Here is a 24,689-nt window from a genome sequence, read left to right as displayed (position 1 = left end):
TTTCATTTTTAATTTTAAAGCAACATCCACAGTCTTTTTGGTCAACATACAAAATATTTATAACATGACTGTTGACACAGCGTTTTAGGAGATGGACATGAGATTTGGTCGTTCTCAAGTGTTTCACAACCATTCTGTTGTATCTGTCCTGCTTAACATGTACCTACTGTAGCGGCGATGTGAAGCCCTTTCTAATAAACAACTTGCTGCTCTGGAAATGCGCTTTCATTTTACCAATAATTGCCTAAGTTGTTGAACTGATACATCACTGTGATCAAAGTAAAGTTTACAGTTTAAAGCGTCATTCAGATCAGGCATCTAGAGAGGCCGCACGATGTTGATAACTGGGGGCCTCGCAAACACACTACACACATACAAGTGAAGATGGCGGATGTGTTGAGTGTTCTTCGTCAGTATAACATCCAGAAAAAGGAGATTGTTGCTAAAGGAGATGAAGTTATATTTGGGGAGTTCTCCTGGCCGAAGAATGTCAAGACCAACTACATAATCTGGGGGTATGTCAGTACTAATAACATCTACAAAGTGCTTCAGTAGGCCTGCAGCTGATGCTCATCTGTGCCTTGTGCTGCTAGTAACGACGGAAGGCTCGCTAGCTATGAAATGCTAGCCCAGCTACTTTCCTCAAAAGTTAAAGCACCCTTTTAATTGTTGTTAGTGCATCAGGGAGGTCTCTTTCATAGACTATAGAGCCAATTTTACTAGCTTCCATGAAAGCCAATGTATGTCTTTTAAACTTACCTCGCGAGGGGTTCACCCAAACTTGTAGTATTGTGTAATGCTAATTAATCATGGACGCTAGCTAGCGAGCGAGTTGTTTCACGGAGACAGATTCAGTGTGTCGAGTTGAAACACCTGTGTTTGTTTGTTTTCTCTTTTAGTCCCTACAGTCATGACTATAAACGTCTTTCTTCACCGTGCAAAAACCAAACTTTGTGCATGTGACGCAGAAATTAAGGTTGCAACTAGCAGTGCTTTAGCTAGCAGGAGAATTGTTGACAGTGGTTGATAAAGTAACTTTGGCTTTATATTCAAGCTTTAATGCGGTTCACATCAAACCACTTTAAGTGTGCATCACGCAGTAATTCACTTAAAGTTTGTTAGTTGTAAAACTGGACACTTGCATGCTTTTTTAAAAAAATGTTTTGTGCTTGTTTTGATCTTTAGTACTGGTAAAGAGGGGCAGCCCAAAGAGTACTATACCTTGGACTCTATCTTGTTCTTGCTCAACAATGTGCACCTGCCGCATCCATCCTATGTGCGAAGAGCTGCAGTAAGTGCTCTGGAGTTCATATGAAACAGCCCAGAATCTGTCAGTATCAATCCTTCATTGCTTACCAACGTGTTGTTTGAGGACAATCCTGATTCCAGCCCACAATTTGTCATGCATGCAGCATCTTGTAAACTTTAAAGAGTTTTGACTTTGATGATTGTGTGTTGTTTATAGACAGAGAACATCCCTGTTGTCAGACGACCTGATCGAAAGGGCTTGCTGTCATATCTTAACGGCGAGAGCTGTAAGTAGCACTTGGGCGCTGAGGATCGGGGTGATCTGTGGCATCTAGTACAGCCTTTGCCATTTTCCAAAATTGTAATGATTTCTTCCAGGTTTTGGTTCACTTAAAATGTCCTTTTTATCCACTTGCAGCCACGTCAACGAGCATCGACAGAAGTGCGCCCATAGAAATAGGTCTGCAAAGGCCAACACAAGGTAAAGGAACAGCATTTTTACAACATGATGTGGAGTTTAGTTTCATAACTTAATCCTAAAATGTAAATTTCAGGAATAATTACTACTTATAACTGCTAGTGCTGATATCAGTGATGCAACATACACTGTCCTATTTTTACAAAAACAATTTTGCATAAGTGAAATAAAGGAAGGTGGGATGAAGAAATTTGTTTTGCATAGTGATACAACGTTTTTCTGTTTGTTTTCTTTCTTTGTTATTGTTGTTTGTTTGTTTTAGTTAAAAGAGCAGCTGATGAGGCATCCTCTGAAGCCAAAAAACCAAGAGTTGAGGTAAATTATGCTACTTCAGCTGTCACATGTGGCTCATGTTGTTTTCTGTGTGATATCACACAGGACACAGAAATTCAGTTTTCCTATTCTGACATACTTAACATTGAATTTGTTTACATATTCTTACTGTGAGAAATGTGGACCACTCCCAACACCTGAAAATACTACCACTACTAATCATGATGATAATAATAATAATGTATTTTTTAAAATAATTCCTTAAGGAAAATATTTAAATGAATTAACTTTGAGATTCTAAATTGTGGGAAACGCAGCTCATTAAATATTCTTCAGTGTTTAGTGTAACTGAATATAAAATGGGTAACTGTGTGTCATGAATGCAGGTGACAGAGTCTGAGTATTTTTTTACTTTTACAAATTTCAGCAGTGTGGGCAGTTAAAGGTTTTTGATATGATATAATTTTTTATCCTGCAATTTGCTAATAATGTGAAAACTGCTTTCAATCTCAAGGATGAGGAACGTGTGCGTCTGGACAAGGAGCGTCTGGCTGCCCGTCTGGAGGGCCATAAAGAAGGCATCGTGCAGATCGAACAGATCAGGTATGATCTGGTTATGAGCTTTTCCTTATTCTGATGACCAGTTCCTCCTAACAGATAGTTCAGCTTATCAAAACGTTTGTTCATGTCTTCCAGATCACTGTCTGAGGCCATGTCTGTGGAAAAAATTGCAGCCATTAAAGCAAAGATTATGGCCAAGAAGCGTTCAACTATCAAAACAGATCTCGATGATGACATAACACTGAAGCAGAGAAGCTTTGTGGATGCAGAAGTGGATGTCACCAGGGATATTGTTAGCAGAGAGCGGGTCTGGAGGACTAGGACAACCATTCTCCAGAGCACTGGAAAGGTTAGTGTATACTTTATGCCAGACTGTTTTCTGGAATAATGAAACTTTCCTTCAGAAGCAAGAGCCTTAAGACAAGTGTGTTGTCAACTAGTGCTGTATAAATGAATTGTAATTGACTTGACACTATAATGCCAGATGTATCATATCATGTAACCAGAAACCCCTTTTAACCCTACTCCATCACCTGACGTGCACCTCCCTAGAAGTCTGTCTAAAACTTGGGTCGACGCAGAAACAACTGAATGACCTGGAAGATAAAAAGGGGTTTCTAGTTACCTTGTGAGTTATGACATAGATTTCCCACAGAAGTTTAAATCATTCGTTAGCCTCCTGAACCCAAAGAGACAGTGCGTTGGGTTGAGAAAACATTCAAATGGCCCAGCCATGAAAGCACCATAAATGTGTACCAGTACATGGACCAGTGTGAACCACTAGATGGCAGCAGAAGGTGAATTTAAATGTTAGGAATTAACTGATCTACAGATTGTTGAAAAGATGTGCTCATCTATCAGTTTAAATTTGGCTTATCAAAAATGAAACCATCTTATTTAAAGTCCAGCCATCTTTGTTTTGTTTGTTTTAAGGTTCAAGGTTCTTTATTTGTCACATGCATAGTTATACAAGTATAACACACAGTGAAATGTAATCTGACATGCTCCTCGAGGTTGTCAGATATCTGATCTTATCTTAGTTTAACCTTTTTAAAGCTAAATAGATTTTAGATCTTGGTTTTGTCAGTCCCTCAATAAACTAATTTATTTAATGTGTCTCATTATGTCTAACTGGAGAGAGACTGATAGGGAGGTAACAGTGCACAGTATTCAGTTAAGTATGAATGCCTGTTCAGATTCCACATGTTTAATATTTTTCTTATGATATCCAGAGTATTAAATGATAAAAATCTAAACAAAAACCAAATATTCATGAACAAGAATTTAGAGTTCACAGTTAAATTAAACTAATCCTTCACACCAGTTGTGCTGTTGAATTTTTTTTTTTCTTTAATAAAATGTTCAAAGTAAGGCAGCTGTCTCACTTTGTAGACACTGAGGGCAAAAGCCATCTTGTTTGGAAAACTTGGAATTCTACCTGAACATCTGTTCTGTGGATGGATCGCTTGTTAGGAGAGAGAGAGAATTGCAGAATCATGCAAAATATTGATTTTAATAATTGTACATATTTAATGAACCTGCTGCGTTGTTTATATGCAACAGCGAATGGACCATAACTAGTGAAATTTGAGCTCTTGTTTGAATGTTCTTTTTGTTGTGTTTACATGCAAAGACTTCAATTTTCTTGGCTCACAGTTCAAACTTAACCTGGGAAATTCCGTACTTAGGTGGGCATTATACGCACATATGACGCTCATCGTTTCTAAACCAAACTAAAGATGTAGACAGACTGTTAACTTAACAGCACACAGTAATTAATAACTTGTACATTTTAAATGTGTTTTAATTGAATCTCTTCTGTGAGGACAGTCTTTTTTTGTTTGTTTTTAAAAGGAAACGACTCCTGCTCAACTTATTTTTGTTCCTTTTTCAGAACTTTTCCAAAAACATTTTTGCCATCCTTCAGTCCGTGAAAGCTCGAGAAGAAGGGCGAGCTCCGGAGCAGAGACCAGCACAGAACACGACTCAAGCGGTAAACTGACAAATATCCACTTCCTACAAATTACGTTACGTTATTTTTATTTATTTATTGGACCTTAATCTTTTTTATTAAGTGTTTGTTTGCACATGGTTTAGATCTTAATCTCACTTTTTTTGTAAATTAATTTCTTTACAATTTGAAAATACAGGAGTAATAAGGACAATTAAGAACCAGTTGATGATTTGTTGGTTGTATAAGCACACACCTTTAATTTGATTAGCTGTTAGTCCTGTTACGTTTGCATCTCATAAATAAATCAAAAGTTAAAACTGACATTTATTCATCTTATAATGAATTTTTCCAAAGTTATGTGTGCAAAAATAATCTGTAGGTGTTTGAGTTAGTTGCAAATCCACTATAGTTTAAACTGAAGAGCGGTGTGTTTGTATATGCGGGTATTGATTGTTTCATATCTTTTCCAGGACCCGTCCCTAAGGAACAAGCAACCTGTCCCAGCTGCCTATAACAGATACGATCAGGAGCGATTCAAGGGAAAAGAAGGTGCGTTTTAGAAATGCTTTACTGATCATTTTAGTATCAATCCTTTTGCAAAAGAGTGCTTGTTTGTTTGAGTTAATATAAGTTCACTGATCCACAGTTTCCACATTTAAACTCAGCATCAGTAAACAAATGTGGTCAGAGTATGAAGAGAAATTTGCCGCAAATGCATGCGATATGATTCACAAGCGTAAACTAAAGATTCACAAAGGCGTACAATGATATGTGTGTAACTTTTGAGAACTCAGACGCACGTGCTTTAATCCACACACACAAATATCAAGCAATCTGACCACACATGAAACAATTTTACAAATGCGTTCATCCAAACTTGAATAAATACTGATCATTTATGATCATTTATGCACACTTTATTAAGTTTAGCTTCACGAATCAGATAATGTTCTCTTTCAAAAACATTTCTGTGCGCGCACACATCTAAAAATAATCATCATGTCCTTCACAAAACCATAAATGCATAAGCACCAGTCACCTGATACCCACAGACCACGTCACATGCCCACTTGAGATTTTAAGGCAAATTTAACGCTGCTAGTTTCACACAGATCCACAAATGTAAGCTGCTTTCAAGTCCCAGTGTAAAACTGGGACATCTGGACTTAGAAGGGGTGAACATGTTGCATAATATGCAGGTATTAGATTTCATTATACTTATAAAGAAAAAAACCCTCTTTGTTCAGCCAGTGAGCTCCAACTCATAGCATGTTGTTGTCCTAGAAACGGAGGGCTTCAAGATCGATACTATGGGCACGTATCACGGCATGACCCTGAAGTCAGTGACGGTAAGAAAGAACTTTTTGCACAATAACTACTAACCAAAACCTCAACCTGTAACACATGTATACAAGCACTGTTTTCCACAGAAAGTTGAGACAAAGTCTGTCAAGTAGTTAAATAACACATTTTAAATGTGCTTATGTATGTAACAGCATTTGAAAAACAGATGCCTGTTCTTTCTAAATAGATTTTACTGTTTCAAAGAAATTCAGCACAAAGTACAGATAACTGGATACATGTCGTCTGTGTAGGTAATGATGTCGCATCCTTACACGTCACCTGTCACAGCCATTTTTCAAAATAACGTCTTGGACAGTTTGATATGTGGAGATATTTACTTGCACTGTCTGCTTCAGAAATCTAAAAGTCATACAGTAGCTCTGATTATTACAAAAAAGTACTTTATTTCTGTACAGTGAAGCACAGCGTGTTCTTTCATAAAATAAAACTCCAGTAGTTTGACTCAGACGTAGAAACAGTTTTTATCTCTGTTGTACAAAGTTGGCTAGAGCACTTTGATTTTTACATTTGCAACATTTATGCACATTTTGTGTTGTGGATAAAGTGGGTTTGGATTATAAGTAAAGTCCCTTGATATGAAGTTCAAAATAGAGAATGTGCCGAGATATAAATCTTTTTATTTTGTTTTTATTTATTTCATTTTTAACAGTGAGTGTAACAGTGTCCTTTCACTCAGCTGATTTCTCTCCAGTCACTCTGTGTAAGTGTGTCCTGCCTGCTCTCTCTTTAAATGCGTTGATGCAGGCGTTTCGCTTGTTGCTCTGAAGGTGATGCCAGTATTTCAGGAGCTCATTGGGATGAAACCCATGTGATGTTATCAGATGGCTGTACTTGCAGCTGGAGTAAGATACTCGCCAGTGGTTGAATAAGAACTCATTTGGTGGTGGCGTGGGTTCGATTCCGAGGCTGGCCAGACATATTCCCACAAACACGTCCTCCAGATGCAGATGGCGGATACGTAAAGACACTTGATAGATTTTCCTTGCGAGATCCCCAGAAAAGACGTAACCAGTCCCAGAGCAAAAGGTGGGATACTTGTCACCTGGGTACAGCTCCGGGGGCATGTACCACTTGCTGTTTTTATTTCGGTTGGGTGCGTAGCCTCTCATGTTGTTTCCTGTGAAGTAGTTCCTCCTGGGCTCCAGTTCAGGCCTGAGCAGCTTAAAAATGAGGTACTCTGTGTTGACGAACATGTCGCTGTCTGTCTTCATGACGTAGCTGGTGTGCGGACAGTGCATTGCAACCCAGTTTAGTCCCATCAGTGTCTTTATGGTGAGGTTTTTGTAAGAATCCAGGAAGTCCTGCTGAATGATATCATGATGCCTCCGGCTCTCTGCTTCTAGCATCCTTTGTTGTAGAAGTCCCAGTTCTCCATCTTTTTTCCCCAGCAGAAAGAGCCGGATAAATCCCAGAGCTGGAGCAACACTCTCGTTCCCCCACGTCTGCCGTATAGCATTCCTCGCCTCCACCTGCCGAGCTTCAGTGGCAATCAGCAACACCAGAAATGGCGCAGCTGTGTTGTCTGCACATTTATCAGGCTCGTTAATGATGTAAGGGTACGGTCCGTGGGTTATCACGGCGCTGAGGTCTGCGTCGTCTCTTTGGCTTGTGTTTGCTGCCAGAACGTTCTCAAAATTTGGGTCTGGTTGAGTTGGGTAAACTCCCTGATTTTCACGGGAGCTGATGTTGGCATCAGCCTTGAAAGTCTGTTGAGGAACGATGACGAACCTCCACTGTGAATGGCGGGTGCTTGTGTTCCATTTGGCTTTGGTGGTGTGAGCTGCTCCACCTCCATACACCAGAGGATGCCCTCTCCACCATGGCATACCAGTGAGCCTCGGCAGCCACACCTGGTGGACTAGAAAGAACAGCACACCCAGCAGAGAGAGCAGATACAGAAGTTTAGCTGTGTGTGTACAGCAGTGGCGTCGTTTCCACTGCATGGTTTCAACACTTCTAGTCTTGACAGTTGTTACGCTTCAATCCAGTTGTCAGCAGAGTTTCAGCTCGTGTTGATGAGTAAGATAAATCACTTTGTTGATGGCCTAGGAGACAGTGGAAAGAAGAGTATACATTTTCATTGTGAAAAACGAAATTATACTCACAGTTTAACCATGTAGTATCATTCTGATAAGGCAGCAGTTTAGAGTAAATAAGCTTGTAAATACCAGCCAAGTTAAGAAAACTTTGCAGCTATCTGGTGAGCACGTTTTCATTTCTTGATTTGGAGAAATACACAACTTGATTGGCCCTTCCTGTTGTTTTTAAACGTATTTGATATCATATTAATGTAATGAGGGTACATTTCTATAGTCTAAATATAGTTTGTAGGCTTTTATATCAACATTAAAATCTACAAATTACCTGCTTTGACGTCTTCTTCTACCACACTCTCGTTTTGTTTTAGTTTTCATGCAATAATGCTAAAATGCTAGTTGTGGCTAATTGTAGAATGTCAACAGACGGTGTGTAGTTTTTGCCTGTTATACAGAATCCAGATGAGTTTTCTTTTCTTTCTTTCTTCTATTTTTTTAAAGAAAATTACAAAACAAAGGAGCCTAACATAACAGAGAGGACTTTGAGAGTGTAAATTCTCTCCACTGTTGCATGCTTCATAGAAATAAGTTTTTCTCCCTTTAGAAAGACACGCCCTTTACATCCTGTAAGTTAAACCACAACCAGATGAGTGATTTTTCACATCATTTGTATAATATCAGTCATCTGTTATGACTGTTTTTATGTCGATGTTCGTCTGTATTTTCAGTTCTTCACAACATAAACTCACCTTTTTTAGTCTAAAAACTTGTCTCTGTGGTATTCATCACTGCTGGATAAATTACAGTCTTCACACATTCCAACTGGCCGCTCGGTCTCTGTTCCTGCGGTGCTTTTGGCCAGATCATAAATGCACACAACCCCATGTCCTCACTTTCTTTTTTCCCTGCAGCATATGTCAAATTGTCCTCTTCTTTGGCTGGTATTGATAAAGGTTTCTGTAGTCAGTCCAGAGAAATAAATTTTTCCAGGTAATCCTAGCTTTTTGCCTCATGCGTGCACAAATGTGCTGCTAGTTCATGTGTGCATGCCTGGCCAGAGCATGTTTGAGCGCTCCGGTGTTGCAGTCTCTCAGTCTGCCTTGGCGCATTGTCCCTAGAGGCTTGATTTTAGCCGTGGTGTGCTGCTTCTTTTGCTCATGGCCGAAGAAAGAGGAGAGATGGTAGTTGGCAGTAAGCTGCAGCCCTGGGTCCTTTTACTGTCCCCGCTGTCATATTGTGTATATCAAAGCAGGCACACAGAGACGGGATTCACATCAGAATGATAAATAAGCCTACATGTCTCCGTTCAGCTTTGCTCCCCCTTTCTGTGCTTATCCTCGTTTCCTCTTGTTCTTCCTCTTTGATTCACATGCCCGCTGTCCACTGTGCTTCTCAGATCGTTCAGATTTCGGTTTTTATGCTTATCCCCCTTCCCCATTCAGCTGCCTCTCACGCACTGCTCCTTTTAGCTAGAGGGATGAAAGCAACGGGGGAGGAGGAAGATGAACGGAAGGAAGAGCTGTGAGTTGTGAGCTCGCTCTGAAAGGCAGCTCTAGGCTCGGTGGCATTACGCTCTCTCACCACGTCACGCCGTCTTTGCTGCTGTTGCTGCCTGCTCTGTTAAAGGGGAGGGGGTTGGGCTACTGACCTATTTGTATTCACACCCACTCTGCAGAATGAGGAATAAACCATTATCTCAAGTTGGCATGCTGTGAGAAAAGGGAAGAGAGGCCATTGTGTACACACTTCCACAAATTGGAAGTGTGTACACAATCGCTGATTGCTTTTTTTTATTGCTGATTTAAAAGTGGCAAACATCAGCTTACATGTTGTTGACTGAAAAACAGTGGACATTACCACCCAAACCCCCAGCTGTCATCTCACACAAACTTCTTGCATATAGTTAATTAAAATTATCTTTACACTAAGCTCACTAAATCTAATATTTGCCCACGTTACAATACATATATTTTATTTGTGTCTGGTAATGACAGAAAAATAAAAGAACGGTGACTTTTCAGGTGACAAACCACAACTGTGATTCTCAGCAGCACAAAGGCACAGAGATGACTGAAAATGCCGGCATAAGTACTGTTGCTAAAGCGTGAGCTAAAATTGTAAGAGACCATTATGTTTTTATGACTGTTCCAGCTGTAGAAATCCCATTTCTGAATTTTACAACATAATCACAGTTTTCTCATCCTGTGAGAAAGTTTGACTCCACTAACTTTTGAATGTTGGACTTTTATGTTTCTTTTTTCTGGTTTCATCTAAACATCTAGGCCTTTGCCATAGCTTAATACAGTGGTGGGGCAGATTGAATTACAGAATAGATCGATTTATTGTAAGCTATTCTTTAATGTACAGTTATCACCCATCACACCTGCTCCGCTCCACATTTCTGAAGCAGCAGAGCTCCTTCTCCCTCAGACTGATTCAACCTCACTGCCACAAAGAACCCTTGAGGAAATCATTCCTACTGTTCTCTATAAAGCTGTGTTTAAAACTCCTCATGCTGTGACAGGTGAACACACCTCTCAGGCATAAAATCCCAAATGTACTTTGTATTAAACCTTCATTCAGCTGTTTTTTTTTTATTTGCTTTTTTATGTAATGTACATATTATTTATTAAATGCAATTTTCACTTTTCTCTCAGGTAATGTCATTCTTACTATTACTGTTTTTAACTACATTTTAACTTTTTTGTTTTTAATCACTGCTATAACTATAAATTCCTGCATAAGGCTTTTATCATGTGCTTCTGGCACTTTTATTTTGACTGTATTTCTTGGTTTATTACGGTCTCTACAATTTTTACTTTTTATGTTTCTGTTCTAACACCCACATTTCCCTTGTGAGGTCAGTAACGCAGCTATCTGTCTTGTTTTGTAGGTTAGCCCTGACAAGTTTAGCTCTCTTTCACAAGGGTAACTTGTGAAAAAACAAATACTAGTGCTAAGAAAAACTACAGCAGTGTAATTAGCATTTGAGAGGTTTAAGAAACTTGCACTCACACTCAGATGGGGCCTTCTAGTTAACATTAACCCACATTCAGTTCAAGCAGATGAGCTCCAGACATGCAATTTATCTGTAAATGACACATTTTGTTGTGGAGCTTCAGTTAGACGTTACCTTGCAGATCAGAGGAGTTGGAGTATATTTGATACTTGATGCCCAGTGTGACAAAGTGGGTGAGAAGACCATTTGTCCATATTCTTAGTTAACATTCTTGTTTTGATTTAACCATATTTTACATGTAATCTGCAATAGGCAAACATCTACTATCCCGGGTTTGTTTATGTTTTGCACTTTTACAGATTATATAATATAACATCTTGGTTTAAATCAATCCCTACAAGTTTGTTAAGTTAACATGTTATTTATTTCAACTGTTAATTTGTATTGTTTAGAACTTACCTTACCTGCCTGTCTTCCAGAAACAAAAGGAGGAAATGTAGTTTTACTTCCTGCTTTATAGCTTCTGGGGTCATCTGAGGTCACAGGAAGAGACCAAGTGCAGAAGGGGAAGAACTCTTATAATTTAATAAAGTTGATTTTAGAGGGTTAATGAAGAAGTAGATTTATTGTTATAATATATATTGATTACACCAGAGTTCATGTTGCCAGTAAAGAGGAGTAGTAGAGACTTGAATATAATCATGTTCATCGTATCTACCTACTGATTGGAATAGTCCAGAGGAGAAATTGTTTGATTAAGTGGACTATTTAAGCAGAAGAACTTAGGTGTTTCAAGAAAGGTTCGGGTCAGTGTAGCTGTGTGCAGTTTGACCTTAATTTCCGTTGATTTAAGTTTAGTTATGTTTATTTGAACTGCGTTAATCATAGAGTTGAGTTTCTTATTTGTTTCTTTGTAAATATTGTTTCGGTCACAAAATGGTGAATAAATCACTTGCTACACTGGACAGCATCAGTCTCCTGCACTTCTTTGACCGCATAAGTCGAGTCTTACCACACCCACTAATATTTAACTGTTGGTTGATTGTAGTTAAAGTGTTAAAATGCTGAAAACAAATAACAGATCACGATAAGGATGACTACCAGCTGCTTCAAGAGCAGCTGCTCCTGCTAGGTGGCTATCTAAGCCTAAATATTCAACACTGTTCAGTTATTTCACTGATGAAACACCTTGAACAATTTATTTCAAGTGGCCTGTTGGGCACAACAATTGAAGCTGCACAATTTTTGTATTTCTTGTTAACATCAGAAGTTTCTGAAGACACTGTATGATGTGACTGTATATAACCTGAGGTGTTGCTTGTTTTCTAGGAAGGAGCATCTGCTCGAAAGGCCCAGACCCCTGCACTGCAGCCTGTACCTCGTCCAGGTTAGTGTTGAATTCTAAATGTTCATGTTTAATCATGCATAAAGAATAAATACAGAGTAAAAACTTTTTTTTAGTTTTTGTCCATCGTGCCATAGAGTGTAAGGGCTGTTTGAGAGTTTGTACTGGAGTGATGTTTTTAACAAAGACAGACTTTCACTCTGTACTACTACAATATTCTTTTCTGTGCCTTATTTTTCATATAGCAAGGGGAAACAGCTAAAAACACCCTATAGTCTGTTCAGGCTCCAGCTGAGCCTGGGCTAGTTCCCTTTTTCATTCATTTCTCAAGGGTTAAATTGATTCTGTCATTTTTTTTTGTCCTCCTCCCAAATCCTGACGTAGTCACATCATGACTGTTTTCAGTTTTCAGTGCTCCCAACACTGCCTGTTAGTATGTGTTGATCAGCTCTTTACATATATCAGTCACTCAGATCTCTTACCAGCAGTTTCTAAAGGGATGTATCAGAGCGTCGTGTAATAATAACAGTATTTCTTTTATTCACAACGTCGACTGTTTCCAGGCGTGGCATTTAGACACATGACTGTACTAATAAAAAAAGAGAAGAATATTCACATGATTTCTGAATGAAGCCGCATCGCTAAAATAACCTTTTGTCTGGAGAGAAGAATCACATGTTTGTTTGACTCTTCTACAAACACTGACCTAAAATCCTCTCTTAGCAACTTCCCATTGTATGTGTGGAAAAAATAAAAAGTAGAACCAGTTTGACCCATTTGACCTGCAGCAGAGGTTTTAAGCTAAAACTTTGTCTTTGAGTGTGACTGCAAGTCTGACAAAAACGGTCTTTTCTGCTTTATTTAATTATACTCCAATTAGCAAAAGACTAAACGTTTAAATATATTTAGTGGTCTTTCTTTAATTTTTGCCATTACTTTTCTAAACTAACGGTTCTCCAGTTGCTCACTCCATGGTGATATTTCACATGGGATTTATGCATTTGTGTTGCTTTCAGTTTTATCTCCAGCTGCGTCAGCCGGTTGGTAGATATTTATTACTTTAACACATTGCAGAGTTCTTGCAAATCCACAACCCCAATTCCAAAAATGTTGGGACACAATAAAATGTAAATTAAAAACAGAAGGCATCCTCTCCTCTTTCAACACCAGTGCAGACCAGATCATGTGCTGTCTGATGTAGGATTCAATACTTGATGTAATTGAAATATGGGTTGATGGCAAATTCTGTTCTTACTTAGATTTTAAACAAGGTCCCAACTTAAACCATCATGTAACTGAACCACAGTTTGATGAAATGGGGAACTTGGAGAATCGGCTACATGTATTTTTAGTCTAACATAAGATCCTTCTTCTTTTTTTTTTATCATTTGACACACTCCGTGTATGCAAGCTTTAAGAGGCAAAGTCGTGTTTTCTTTTCTTTTTTCTTTTTCCCCTTTTGGACCCAAAGGGTTCATTTATTTTATTGGTTGAAGTTAGCATTAGGTATACTGATAGACACCGGATTCTTCCAACTCTCATTTGGAAGTACCTCCCCTTTTCCAAACAGTTTTAAGGATAAATTCCAAAAAAAAAAACCTTTCTGTGTTCAGGTTTAGTGATGTTCGTTCAGTCGTTGGATATTGTAAGTCTTACTATTGTTGGAGCTTATGAAGAAAATTTCTTGTCAAAGAAGTGACTTAACAAATACTTGAAGCATAGGAAGAAGTTTTACTGAGGATTGTTGTTCTTGTCTTTGGACTCAATATCCACATTCCTGTTTGTATTTATTTAAAAATATATTCTTTTAAATGTTTTCTCTCTAGTTTCACAAGCCAGACCTCCACCAAACCAGAAGAAAGGTACATCACATTTGATCAGAGTTAATCCCTGTTTTTTAGTAGTACTGACCAACTGAGCTCTAGTTTTAAACCATTTTTAATGTGGCTTTCTCTGCAGGATCCCGAACACCAATCATCATCATCCCTGCTGCCACCACCTCCCTCATCACAATGCTCAATGCTAAGGATCTCCTGCAGGATCTGAAGTAAGTACGAATCATTAGTGCCCTTCTTCTTTCTCTAAAGTGTTCGCATAATGAATCAATTGCACTGTCTTCCATGCATTGATGTTATTTGGTGGTTGATGTTCTTCAGACACGCAGTAGTGGATTTTTTTTGTCAAGTTGCTCAACACTAAGTTTAGGGCAGAGATTGAAAAAGAGCTTGGCATGCCAGCGGTGACTGTCTGTGGTCGTTGCCATAGAGCAACAAGTGTTTGGAGGTTTAATGACTGGATTTAATGTTGGCACCTCTGCAAAATGGGCAGTGCTGGCAAGAAAGGTAAAAATTGTACCCTAAGGAGCAGCAGTGAAATGACTTCCAGACTCTGGCCTGTACCAGGTTTATCACATCAGAAGAGAAGAAGAAGCAGGGCATCCCGCGGGACAATGAGGTTCTGCTACAGAGGCGCAAAGACCAGATCCAGCCTGGTGGCACAACACTGAGTGTCACCGTGCCGTACCGCGTCATCGATCAGCCGCTCAAACTGGCTCCCCAGGATTGGTCAGTATATGTATTTTCTCAGTTATATTAGCATTTTCCACCATACAGGAACACTATGGAAACAACAAGCCTGTACTCCCCTCTGTACCTTTAGATGACTCAAAATCAGATGACTCAGCTGTTAACAGGAATATTTGAGTGTTTAGCAAATATGACTCATTATGCATGCAGCCTGTTGAAACCACAAGATGATTATGTTTCAGAGTCTGAGTTATCATATAATGGGTACACAGTACTGGCCGATTGTTGTATTTTTGTTGAAGAATTTCAGAGGGAAATGGGGGGAGAGGTGTGTGTTTCCTCTTCCTCACTTCTGCTGGAGCAAGTCTTAAGCCCATGTATAACACCCACTGGTATTGGCATATATGGCACATTACTGGTACTTAAGTTTAGTACTCAGTGCTTCCTACTGCAAGCTGCACACAATCATACTCTAGTTGCTGCATTGGATGCAACTTTTCAGTAACCTGCCCAAGGACATGTGGCGCCAGGAGCCGAGGATCAGTCCACCAGTTTTCCGAACCACTCCACTTGACCTACAGCCGATCAAGAATTTCAGCATCGGGCATCCTTGGTTGTAAATCCAACATCAGAAAAACACATATTGTCATATTAATGATACCTGAGATCCTTGCCCTCTGCTGCAGTGTTCAGTGACTGTGATTACAGCTTATTGCACCTTCTTTAAATGTTTAATCCTGTTTTTTTGACAAGCCTGTTTCTTCCTTCAGGGATCGAGTGGTGGCTGTGTTCGTGCAGGGTCCTGCCTGGCAGTTCAAAGGCTGGCCGTGGCTGCTGCCCGACGGCTCTCCTGTCGACATTTTTGCCAAAAGTAAGCAATATTGTGAAGTCTATTTAGAAACTGTCTTCATCACTGCGTTCAAACGATAGCAGTAAAAAATGGTTGGAGTCATGATGTTTGGTTTTTCCACTCATTCAAAGAATCAGCAAATTGTGAACTCTGTGCCTGTTATAGACATATTTATCTGTGGACACCTTTCAAAGCACTCAGTGTTACCTTACAACAATAAAATTAACAAGTAGATCAATATTAAAGAGAGATTTAAGTTTGAGATTCAGAAATGTTGATGGTTATAGGTGATATGCTGATATGAACAGGTAGGTTTTGCACTGTGCATTTAAGCTGTCATAGTTTGGTTGACTGAGTTAGAGGTAGTGAGTTCCAAAGATGAGTCGCAGCTAAAGCCTCTAGTGTTAAAGTCTGTGCGAGGAGCAGTGAGGAGAGCATGGAGCACGGGCAGAGGTGTGAGGAGATGAGGGTGCCAGGTCATGGAGAGCTTTGAAAGTGAGGAGCAGAATCTTGTATGGGAGGTTCTGGGAAATGGGGAAACGGTGAAGCTGGATGAGAGTAGGTGTAATATGATAAGTGTGGGTGATTATTCTCTCTGCAAATACGGTGTCCTTTCATTCGATAAAATAACTTCATGACGGCTTGCGAGCAGGTAATGAGGAAAGGACGGGCAAAGGAGTTGTCAACGTAAAATGAAACACTATTTCTGAGAAGAAAGAGATAATTTATAAATAGCAGGGGGTCCAGTACTGATCCTTTAGGGACCCCATGTGTGACCGAGGCTAATAGAGAGCGTACAGTCTTGCCTTGAACTATATCCTGTCAGAAAGGAAGGATGTAAACCATTCTCGTGCTGTGTCCTTGAGTCCAGCACTGGCTCGTCATTCTAACAGAAGAGGGTGGGAAGTGGTATCAAAGCAGCACTGAGGTCAAGGAGGATGAGGATGGTGAGAACAGTGCCATGTGATGTCAGTGGTCTGTCTAGAACGGAAATCACGTTGAAATGGCTCGTAGAAATTATTGTTAACTAGAGCTGTGGTGCCACCGTGTCTTCCAGGATTTGAGAGATGAGGTTGGAAAAGGATTCAGAGGGTTGAATGTGTAGAATAAATGAAGAGGTTGAGGAGATATTACTGAAAAACATCCTTATGGTTGCATGAATGCATTTTCCCCTCCAGTTCGAGCTTTTCATTTAAAATACGACGAGGCAACGACTGATCCCAACGTGCAAAAATGGGATGTGACCGTCCTGGAGCTGAGCCGCCACAGACGCCATCTGGACCGGCCCGTCTTCCTGCGCTTTTGGGAGACCCTTGACAGGTACTTAATTTTTATGCACTTAATTAAATTTCTTAATTTAATTTGATTTCACCTCGATGCACCTTTTTTTTGTTTTTAATATGTAGTTAACGAAACTTTCTGTAATAAACTCTTTTCCTCGCTCCCTTTTCTTTCTTGAACAGATACATGGTGAAACACAAATCTCACCTCAGGTTCTGAGCCAGGATCACAGCCACAGACACCGAATATCCCACAAATCAATTCTTCAGCCTTTCCCTTCTAATTGGTCCAACTCCCTCATCCAAGCTGCCAATCCATCTTCCAACATGATCCCCATTTTAAGAGGAAGAGGAGGAGCGATCATTCCAGGGCTTCCTCCAGGACTCCTAATGCAGTGTGCTGGAATTGTTACTTTGGACATCAGAAAGGAGATTTTTGTGTTTTTGTTGTAATTGTTTTCTAATGTTTTCAGGTAGTTAAAGACAAATACCAAAATAAGTTTTATATAAAAGGTAACATGCTGCAGAGATGATTAAAACACAGTACTAAGCAACATGAGCTCAGAGGGAGATGCTTGCCTTTTGTCAGCGGTAAACAGGAAATGTGAGCGTTTTAGTCTGATGAAAACGTGAGAATCTCTGGGTACAACTGAGGCAAGTGCTGAGTTTGAGGAAGAGACTTTCTTTACACTTCTTCTTTTTCTTTTTTTTCCTTTTCTTTTTTTTTTTAAATTTTGGGTGTTTGTGGTCTGAATGTACATATGTGATCAAATCTGTGAGAGCCAAAACTCCTTGAGCAGAAAGGGGAGTGCAGGTAAATGTGTTCATATGTTAGATTGCTCCTCTGCTCTCACTCAGTTAAAATGATCTCAGTCAAGCAGTCAATGCCTAGTTCAGTTTTTGACAGCTCTGCACACATCTTGGTCATGCAATGACCTTGTTAAACTCCTTTTTTGTTGGTGTTGTACTAGATGAGAGAAATTATGGAGAGTATTGCTCTAAAACATCACATGAAAATAGATAATAAAGCCTCTGAGAAACAAGTGCTTGTGTGCAGTCTGCTGAACATGGGTAGTGCTTATTTCATTATTCTTCTATCTCAGTAGTTTAATGCTGGTTTCATTTCATCATGTCACCTGAAATACATTGTGTGGTTAATAGACTTGTAGTCAAGACCGCCTAATCCGAGACCAAGACAAGACCAAGACCAGAGGGTATCGAGACCAAGACAAGACCAAGACCAGAGGGTATCGAGACCAAGACAAGACCAAGACCGAGACGAGACGAGACGAGACCAAGACCAAGACCGAGACAAAAAAAGTCTTTAAACTGCAGCCAGATGCTGCTTCATTTACGGGTCTCGGGCATATTTATGTGTTTTTTGCTTTCGCACAGCCCTCCTCACCGCTGTCTACTGTCTCACTCACTCACTGAAAGGACTGACGCATGCTCCACTTGACTGTTGCGTCTCTCACCCTCTCTGTTTTTCACATAATGATATTATCCTATATCCTCGCATGTGATTGGCCACAATATGGAGGGATTGGAGCGTAGCTGAGCCACTGTGTGAGAGCTGAGCAGCCAAAGGAAATTAAGTGGGGGTAGAAATGACTGAAAGATTATTAGGCTCTGTTTTGAGCTTTGTTCAAAAAAGAATGACTTCATATGTGTATATATATATATATATATATATATATATATATATATATATATATATATATATATATATATATATATATATATATAGTTTTTTAATTAAGCAGCAAGGCAGAACAAAGTCGGGCCTGTATCAAGACACAGGGACTAAACCCCAATTCAACCAGACCCAGAACTGATCCAGAATTAAAACAGGACTACAACAGTAACCAAGACAGAACCAGAATCAGAACTAGATGATAGCAGCACTAAAAATCATCTTAGACCTGCACTACACTTATTTTTTAATTCTACCAAAGTACACTATTTAGATTCTGAAAAGTTTATATAATTATTCAGCCTTGTTGAGCAAACAAGCCTGCATAACTTAATAAATATAGAATTTTAAAAGTAACAAACGCTATCTAAAAAGATACAATAGGTACGAGATACATGTTCTGATGAGTTTTTGGCAAACAACCATTTGACTAACTTGTGTGTCTCACCTGCTCTTGTTCCATCTCTGTTCTGTCGTCATTTTCGTCGTCTCTCTCCCTCTCTGTTCCTCTCTCTCCCTCTTTGTGCTGACAATCAAGCCAAACACAAATATACAGTGGAAACCAGATATTTACATACTCTTCAGATAAAAACACAAACACTTTTTAATTGTAACATCAAATCAGACTAAATGTTTCTTTTTTTAGATTGATAAATATAAAAAACATATTTGTTAAGTTTAAGAGTAAAGAGAGAAACTGTCTGTATTTCTTAATTGTAAATGGCACCAAATTGTATTCAAAATTGAGCCACACTTATGGAGCTCCACAATTCTTTTCCAGAATTCTTTCCAGGTGTTTTGGTTGACATCTCTTGATTTTTCAAAGAAACTTTCCCATTTCAAAGAAACAGGCTCTGTGTTTTGCCTTATATGCATCCACAGCTGTGCCACCAATTTACCCACATGGACTCTACTAACCAATCAGAAGCTTCTTAAGCTCAGAATGGAATCATCTGGAGTTTTCTTAATTAATCTTAATTAACAATAAACTTAGTGTATATGTACTCCTACATTTGATGAAAGTGATTAAAATAGACAGCTCCCTCTTTTTATTCTGACATTTAACTAATTCAAAAGACATTGCAACATTTATTTATCTAAAACAAAAGTTTACTCTAAATTGATGTTTAACAGTAAAAAAAAGGTTTTATGTTTTCTCCCTAAAGTGTATGTAAATATCTGGTTTCAACTGTGAATATACTGCTGTGTATTGAAATTCCTCTTGTTTTGCATAGATATACTGAACATACAACAACAACATACAAAGCATAATATATAAAATAACATCTACCTGAGTTTTTTCTTTGAAAGAAGCTCCTTATGTCCATTGTTGTGTTCATCAGTACACAACTGAAACCGATTTAGAGAGTTTGTTTAGCCGTGGAGGGTAACAACTGAAAATATGAGATGTAAGCTAAGACTCTCTAAAAAAAATCAGCATTGTCGTTCGGTTTTTTATTTATCCATTTGTTGATTCACTCGAAGAGTAAGTAACGCAACCAAGTGATCAGTTTGATATCAATCTTTTGTGATACACCGTCATATTTACATTATTAGTTCAGTACGAATGATTTCCGTTGGTACCTGGTCAAACTTAAGCTCTCCTCTGCAGCAAACTCGCAGGCAGCAGCTTCTCCCCCCTCACTCACATGGGTGCTGTGCTCAGTCGCCTAGTGCCAAAACTCGGATCATACCAAAATCAGGGGGAATTTAGGACGGTGCGCTCTGTGCTTCGTGTGTTGTTTTTGTTTTATACAGTTGTCAGTCAGGCATCTAACAAACAAATTACACTCCAAAAAACCCCATGCTTCAGAAAAAATGACCCGGGCTTAAGCCCAGTAAGACACCCCCCGCTCCGCTGATGGCTGACTCCAAATCTCCCGAACACTATGTCGATTTGAGAGCGCAAGACCGAGACAGCGAGACCAAGACCGAGACCAAGACAAAAGTCCGTCGAGACCAAGACCGAGACCAAGACAAAAGTCCGTCGAGACCAAGACGAGACCAAGACCACGTAAAAGTGGTCTCGAGACCGGTCTCGAGACCAAGACCGGTCTCGAGACATCCAACTCTAGTGGTTAATGAGACTGAACACAGATGCAGCTGAGCCCTAAAATAAAGCTCCAGTTTTACTGTGTGGCTCCAGCACTGTTACATAATGTCTTGTGAAATGTAGCTACTATAAACAATTCTAACACATTTTACTGTTGCAGTTAATAATCTGCTCGTGTTTTGATGACTTCATAATCAAAATACGAACTAAAACAAATCCACAAGTATCAGAACAAGTGATCTGTGACGGCCGTGATTGGCTTCCTAAGCATTAGGAATAATCTCATTAGGACTGGAGGATGTTTAAACTGGATAGAGTGCATGCTTGCTTATTTTCCATCATATATAATCTCCAGACGCTTTATTAGGAACACCTTAGTACTTCAAGGTTTGACCCCCTTTTGCCTGCAGATCTGCCTTAATTCTTCGTGGTATAGATTCAGCGAGGTGCCGGAAACCATGTTGATATTACAGCGTCGCACAGTTGCTGGAGATTTATCAGATGCACATTCATGATGTGATTTCCACATTCTCCTACATGCCTTCCAGGACCAAGCAGCCAACAGAGGAGCTTTATTAACATGTGAAGAGCCCGACATTTCTGACAGGGCTTAAATAAAGAGCTCAAAGGAAGAGTCGGTATTGGACTCCACCAGGTGGGCAGAAACACAGCAGCACATGAGAAAACACAGTGACATAAGTGCTGGTTTCATTTTATTTTACATTAACATTTTAACATAAAAATAAACACGTAATTAACAAAAATCCTGTTAAACCCACTCAAACTCCTCTATAAATGAACTCAAAATCCCATCTCAGGTGGGATAAACACAGGTTCACTGATAATTTTTTTGTGTGTGACCTGAGTTGTGTCGCCTCTTTAGGCTCTGCCTGTTAATCGTGGTCCCCTGACAGTAAAGCACTTTCGTTCCCACGGCCCTCGGCCTTTCAGACTTCACATAGGGGAATATGCAACATGCTGTGGCAGGTAATTTCAAATGCAATGTTTCTATCAGATCAATAAACATCAGCAAACACACGAACAGTTTGTGTGCAGTTTGTAGCACAGTGTTGCAAGCTAAAGGTCCAGCTGCTGTTTTCACGGGGAGAGAAAAGAAAAGGAGCGAACTTCACTCAGAGATGGAGAAAGATGACAAAGACAGGAAAGAAGGAAGAAATGTTTATATTTAAAGATAAGGACTGATCAGTGGTGTTGGAAATTTAAAGCTTACATGTAAGTCCTCGTTTTTTTAAATTAGATATCGGGTTTGTGCATGTGGCAATATGCTTTTGTATGCAGTTTGTTTTGCCTGCTGCAAAACAAACTGAAGTAGACTCGCTGTGGTTTCCTGCACAGTGATGGGTTTAAAGTAAAGAACAGTCTGTGACCGGTGCACAGTGGCTGTGGTTTCATGAAGTTAAACTGATGATGCTGAGATGCAATCACTGAATTCCACCTTCATACCAACTTTATAGTGTCTAATATAAAGACAGCACAAACTGTGTATTGTATAGAGAATGGAAATTAGCCAGAACAACTCACGAGACATCTGCTGACACCTTGTCAGAGCAGCAGCAGGTCAGCTGATCACAGCCTGTACACTAAGAAAATCTACTGGAGCTCTCAATAGAATTATTGTGTGCTGTGATTCTTTTGCCCACACTGAGCCATTAAGGACAATTTTAGCGTTCCCCCACGTGCTCAATCACACTTCAGCCCCTGACTGTGCTCATTTTCTGCTTAGATGCAGAGTCACCCTCCACAACGTAGCCAACAGAAAACAGATTTCTTTTCTCTGCTCATGTTCTGCTTCACTGATTCAAACTGAGAATATTTACTAGTATTAAAATTTAGACTAAAATAAAGTTTGTATTTCCATTTCCTAATATTATTTTATTATTACATTAATAGAAAACAAGGTTCAGTTAGCTTTGCATAGAAGCAGCTGGTAGAAATGTGTTTCAAAGAGCTACTTTTACTCTGAGTACATTTCAGTACTTTTTCCATTTTCACTTGAGTAAAGAAGTGGAATCAGTACTTCAACTTTTACTGGAGTATTTTCAAACACTAGTATCTGCACTTCTACTTAAATACAGAATCTCTGTACTTTTTCAACGTCTGGCTGGTTGCAATTCATTTACAGCAAATCCCACTAAGTGTGGGCCTGTCTACCCCAGTATTTCTCCTCCAGCTGTATTGGTGGATGAAACCTACATAGAGGATGCTTCCTAGGTGAATGAGAACCAACGAGGACTTTATCAGCAGCGGTCAGAGTACCCAGTGCCCACACTGTGAGCGATTGAAGAGCTGTTCCAAAGGTTTCTGTCTGAATGTGGTAACACAACATCAAATATGAGGCATCTGGAGTCGATCTGCATTGACCACTTTGTTAAACTTCCTTCAAGGCCGTCTTACATGAACACAAGTTAGAATATTTAACTTTGACCTTTGCCATTCAGTAAACTTCCCTTTCTTCTTTTTGAGCCATGGATTTAAGATTAGTATTGTTATCCTACTGAAAGTCTGATTTTTGATTCTCTCACATAACTATCCAGAGGGAAAATCCAATGTTTTCTTATATGTTCATTGGCAAACAATTGTTTTGTTGTGTACAGGGGTAGAGTGGCTCCTCCACCTTTTTGGAGGGTTGGTGATTTGATTCTTCAGTCTGAAGTGTTCTTTGGGCAAGACACTGAACATCTTATTTTCCTGCCATTCGACTTTGAACGTGTGTGATAGTTAGTAAGCGCCTACACGGCAGAGAATAGAGTGCTGGCTGAAGGAGTGGATGCAACTAGAAGGAAAAGGATCATTGAGTCCGTTTATTCCACCCTAGTGTTCGTTTTGGACAGCAAAGGCTGGAACACTTGGAACACTTCCCATCCCAGTTAAATTTGTCTCTTTGTGACTGGAAATGCATGCAATTTGGCACTGAGATGCAGATTTTCCAGCAGATCCTTGGATCAAATTGAAGTGTCTGGACTATTCTTTCCATCAAACTCTACTCGCAATTTATTTTCTTTTTTTCACAGTGAATGATTTTTATTTATTTATTTTACAAAAGTGACAATTAAATATTAACTGGTGGTTCTAAATTGGCAAGATGTGAACATCTGAGCATGTTGGCCTCTCTGTATAGCCTTGTGACTGGCTGGTGACCTGTGCGGGGTGTACCCTGCCTCTTGCCCTGCCACAGTTGGGATAGGCTCCGGCCTGTCAGCGACCCTGAATCGGATGCGCAGAAGAAAATGGATGGATGCATGCAAAATGTTGTTTTTGAGTGTCAGCCGTTTCCGCTGGATACAAATATATTTTTTCACACATTGTCGATGCTTCTGTGCAACTGGTGTTGTTTTGTTCTCAGCGTCTGTCTGCAGCTTTGAACCCGAAAGGTTTCAAGAACTTAAAAGTAATGTTCAAATCATAGCAGAGCTTTTTCCATGAAATAAATAAATAAAGGAGTATCCCAAAAAAGCAGCTCAGAGAGTGAAGTTGTGCTCTTTCATTTCTTCTCATTTTGAAACACCATGTATGCCATTTTCCAGCCCTGAAATTAGAAAGTTACAGATTCATTAGAATCAAAAGTAGTAACAGAAATGTTGCCTGAAGATGTTCCCTGGATCGTCAACAGGGAGAAAAAGGGTGATGCGAGAATACAGTTGCATTTAAAAACACTCAAATCAACCAAGAGCATGACATCATGATACATTTATTTTCCTGCCTTTCTTTGAGAATGTACCATCCTAAAATCTCCTCATTAAAATGTAAAGGTGGTAAAGTGCTTTTATTCAGCCATTGTTTTCTGTACAAATCCTATCATTGCATCTGCAGGGTCAGCTAACATCAAGTGGCTGATGCTGAGCCTCAGTTTTTGTACTAATGTGTACAGTTACAGGTCAAGCTCTAGCATCGCTATGCTTGTCCTGAGCTAAGTATTACAGCATTGCACATATATAATATTTAACTGATTAATTTGATGACATCAGTTGAATTTGTTGGAGCAGAAGCAGCCAATGAGCAGGGCTAAGGTCAAAGCAGGACAACCTTTACATATGTCATGTGACACAAA

The 24,689-nt window shown here is 39.4% G+C and overlaps 2 protein-coding genes across 2 annotated transcripts; one reads left to right on the top strand and one right to left on the bottom strand.

Moving 5' to 3' along the window:
* Positions 1-324: 324 nt before the first annotated feature.
* Positions 325-17,917, top strand: cdc73 (cell division cycle 73, Paf1/RNA polymerase II complex component, homolog (S. cerevisiae)). The gene is made up of 17 exons (XM_085141150.1): positions 325-515; positions 1,186-1,291; positions 1,466-1,535; positions 1,667-1,729; positions 1,989-2,041; positions 2,514-2,602; positions 2,696-2,909; positions 4,455-4,553; positions 4,985-5,063; positions 5,799-5,863; positions 12,204-12,261; positions 14,046-14,081; positions 14,179-14,266; positions 14,622-14,783; positions 15,515-15,615; positions 16,773-16,914; positions 17,058-17,917. The coding sequence occupies exons 1-17, from the start codon at positions 385-387 to the stop codon at positions 17,092-17,094; spliced, it is 1,593 nt and encodes a 530-aa protein (XP_084997276.1). The 5' UTR covers positions 325-384; the 3' UTR covers positions 17,095-17,917.
* LOC146498096 (beta-1,3-galactosyltransferase 2-like) lies at positions 2,762-11,478 on the bottom strand. The gene is made up of 2 exons (XM_085141151.1): positions 8,665-11,478; positions 2,762-7,924 (listed from the first exon to the last, which is right to left on the bottom strand). The coding sequence occupies exon 2, from the start codon at positions 7,820-7,822 to the stop codon at positions 6,548-6,550; it is 1,275 nt and encodes a 424-aa protein (XP_084997277.1). The 5' UTR covers positions 7,823-7,924; positions 8,665-11,478; the 3' UTR covers positions 2,762-6,547.
* Positions 17,918-24,689: the final 6,772 nt, after the last annotated feature.

Source organism: Neolamprologus multifasciatus, chromosome 18 (genome assembly GCF_963576455.1).
Source record: "Neolamprologus multifasciatus chromosome 18, fNeoMul1.2, whole genome shotgun sequence".
Taxonomy (NCBI): Eukaryota; Metazoa; Chordata; class Actinopteri; order Cichliformes; family Cichlidae; genus Neolamprologus; species Neolamprologus multifasciatus.
The sequence above is the reverse complement of the archived record's forward strand: the minus strand, read 5'-3'. Positions and strand labels throughout refer to the sequence as shown.

Excerpts from the sequence above, each read along its gene's own strand:
- cdc73 (XM_085141150.1), top strand. The coding sequence starts at position 385 with ATGGCGGATGTGTTGAGTGTTCTTCGTCAGTATAACATCCAGAAAAAG. Across the intron at positions 5,064-5,798 it reads GCGATTCAAGGGAAAAGAAG|AAACGGAGGGCTTCAAGATC; the intron begins GTGCGTTTTAGA and ends TTGTTGTCCTAG. Across the intron at positions 5,864-12,203 it reads TGACCCTGAAGTCAGTGACG|GAAGGAGCATCTGCTCGAAA; the intron begins GTAAGAAAGAAC and ends CTTGTTTTCTAG.
- LOC146498096 (XM_085141151.1), bottom strand. The coding sequence starts at position 7,822 with ATGCAGTGGAAACGACGCCACTGCTGTACACACACAGCTAAACTTCTG.